This window comes from Grammomys surdaster, unplaced genomic scaffold, assembly GCF_004785775.1.
Source record: "Grammomys surdaster isolate TR1022 unplaced genomic scaffold, NIH_TR_1.0 126313, whole genome shotgun sequence".
Classification (NCBI taxonomy): Eukaryota; Metazoa; Chordata; class Mammalia; order Rodentia; family Muridae; genus Grammomys; species Grammomys surdaster.
In genome coordinates, this window is record NW_021621113.1 from 1,363,311 (window position 1) to 1,366,403 (window position 3,093).

Consider the following 3,093-nt stretch of genomic DNA (forward strand, 5'->3'; position numbering starts at 1 on the left):
ATATGAGAGATTGGGGGTTTGTTTCTGGAAAGATCCTTGAAGAAATAACACTTAGGCTAGCCCCTAAAAGCCTAGGAGGGTCCCAGGTAGGCTTATCAAGAGAGCAAAGATTCCAGAAAGAGAGATAGGTAGACTTTGGTGAAAGGAACCACAAGGACACTTGTAATGACGAGCAGAATGGAGGAGGAGGTAGGCAGGAAGCCAGGTGTGTGTGTGTGTGTGTGTGTGTGTGTGTGTGTGTACCCATCCTTTGCCTGATCCTGAGTGACAGGGAGCTGCACCCATCCAGCCTTGTCATTATGAGAGAAGATGGGAGATGAGGCTAAGATGGGGAGGCAGAGCCACGTCGTTGAGATGACTGGAACACCCATGACCTCAGGTTGTGTGCTGTGGACACGGGAGACGTCAGTATCCTCAGGCCTGAGAGAGTAGTCAGCAGGCAGGTGCAGGTCCACCCTCTGCAGACCAAGATCTAGGACTGGATACACAGAAGCAGTTTGGTGAGCTGACTGAAAACACAGTAGGCCCAGTCCCACATCCTCTTACCCCACTGGTCACCCTGACCAAAAGACTGCTGGGGATCAGGCCTAGGCTGAGACTTCCTACAGACCCTGTGGCTTCCAGGGAGTCTGTTCTCACCTGAGTCCCTCCCCCTCCTCCTCCCTCTCCTGCTCTGCCTTCACCTATGCAGACCACTCTGCTCCACAGAGCCACCTATCCTGTCACCTGACTCCAGGTCCCAGGGCTAGGAGCAAGGCCACTCTCTTGTCCTTGTGAACATCACAACATAGGAGTGGGAGGAGCCACCAACCCCACCTCTACCTCTCCTCCACACCCCCCCATCCCCCCCTTCCCCCCCCCCCCCCCCCCACCACCCCCTCCTTCACTCCTCCCTCACACTACCCTGGCAGTGCTGGGATCCTAGGTGGAGCTGCCATGGCCACCTGCTCCCTTCACTCCTGCTGTAACATAAGGTCCTCACTCCCCCCTCCCCCGCCACCCTTCTTCCTCCACAGCTTCTGCCATCTTCTGTCCCCACCTCAGGCACACCTTTGGTCCCTCACTGAGCACCAAGGGAGTCTTTCTACTCTGGGATGGCCTCTGACTCCCTGTTGAGATCTCTCACCACAGAACAGCTCTCCTTTTCCTGTAGGCAGAGCCCAAAACACACAGCAAGAAGCAAGCTTGGCTTTTCCTGCTGCCCTCTCCTCCCTCCCACTGTGACTCCCACAGGGCTCAGGCCCCCTGTGCTTCATTGTCCACCCTGCACTGCAGTCCTCCATCCTCCTATTCTTCTCTCAATGTTGGGGTGAATGTCCCTTCCTTCAGATATTCCCAGCCCCAGGACCTTCCAGATGAAGCCCTTTGGCTTCCTCCTCCAGGAAGCACCCTGCTCTATCTAGTGAACTATGTATCCTACAAAAGCCAGCTCTAACGAGGCCTCTTCTGTTTTTCCCTCCCAAGCTGACTTATTTAAGTAACATGTTCTGCTATTTATTTATGCCCTTAAAGAGCGAGCTGTCCTCTTAGGAGACCAGACTGGTGACAACTGTCATACAATCACATGCCAGGACCCTTTCTGTCCCAGTAGGTGAAATCAGGGCCCAAGAATCCTACCACTCACCGGAGCCTCTTGTCTTTCCCCACAGCGGATGACGCCTGTGGCGGGACCCTGAGGGGCCAGAGCGGAATCATCTCCAGTCCCCACTTCCCTGCTGAGTATCATAACAATGCTGACTGCACATGGACCATCCTGGCTGAGCTTGGGGACACCATCGCCCTGGTTTTTATTGACTTCCAGCTAGAGGATGGCTATGACTTCCTGGAGGTCACAGGGACCGAAGGCTCCTCTCTCTGGTGAGTCTCACGCCAGCCCCCCCCTTCCCTCGTGGCCTCTGCAGCTAGGGAAGACTGGACTGTCCAAGGTGTCCTTTGCATCCTCCTCCCCACTGGCTTGTTTTGAACTCTGGAGTCCTTGCATCTCATCATGAACGAGAAATCACTGCATGGTTTTAAAGTGGAGATGCGATTTTTGACAGGGATTTCCATATCTGATTCGAAGTGCGTCCTTGCGAGTTTCAGGACGGAACTTAGCCGAGAAATCCGAATTCAAGCTAAAAATGTTTTGGTCCCGTGACACGAGCTTCGGACAGGATTTTGGTAACACCGTACGAAATCTTGTTGTGTTTCTGGATGACACAAGCACCCTCAGGGGCCTTGCTTTTTCGAGCACTGCTGGGGCCTTGAGACATGGCAATGCCTGTGTGGGGAGCAATGAAGGGATTCATCTCCCTCTTGCCAGCTGTGTCAGGGGGCCACTCTTCTTCCTGAATATCCCAGAAGATCCCAGATGTTGCCAGGCCAGGGAGGAGGAGGGACATGGGAGGACTGGGGGCTTGACATGGCTTGACAACCATCCTTCGTTGGTATCCACAAGCTGTGACTTATGTGCCCAAGAAGGCTGAGGATGGCTTAGGGAGGTCGTGTGCCCAGCCTTTCCAGTTATGTGAGATAAAATGCCTGCTCTTAGATTCACTATGTGACTCTCTTATCAGAATGATGATGTCGAGCAGTGTTTGTGGCACATGTGGATCCAGCAGAAAAGTTTCCAGATGTAGAACAGACTGGGATGGGCGTCTTTGTTGATTTTGGGGGGAGGGGGCAGGGATGGCTCAGAACATGAGACAGTAGGGCAGAAGGGCATTGCTGGATATTCCAGGCAAAGCAGGGATCAGGGGATTGAAAGCCAGGGGAGGCTAATGTGTAGGGACACAGCGTAGTTACTGGGGTGGTAGTAAGACAAGGAAAGACAGAACTGGGATAGAGAGGAAGGATGGAAGGCTATGATTGTACACCTCCTGCCTGCCAGTTATCTTAGTGGTTAAAAAAACTTCCTGAGCCAGGTAGTGGTGGCTCACACCTTTAATCCTAGCACTTGGGAGGCAGAGGCAGGCAGATTTCTGTGAGTTTGAGGCTAATGTGGTCTACAAAGTGAGTTCCAGGACAGCCAGGGTTGTTACACAGAGAAACCCTGTCTTGAATTTAAAAAGGAAAGGAAAGGAAAGGAAAGGAAAGGAAAGGAAAGGAAAGGAA

The 3,093-nt window shown here is 52.9% G+C and overlaps 1 protein-coding gene across 1 annotated transcript in view; it reads left to right on the plus strand.

Annotated features, from left to right (window-relative positions):
* Window positions 1-3,093, plus strand: part of Csmd2 (CUB and Sushi multiple domains 2) — a 583,606-nt gene that overhangs the window by 232,669 nt on the left and 347,844 nt on the right. The window contains exon 5 of the mRNA XM_028759696.1: window positions 1,650-1,857. Within this exon, the coding sequence (XP_028615529.1) occupies window positions 1,650-1,857 (208 nt within the window). The remainder of the gene's footprint in view (window positions 1-1,649; window positions 1,858-3,093) is intronic.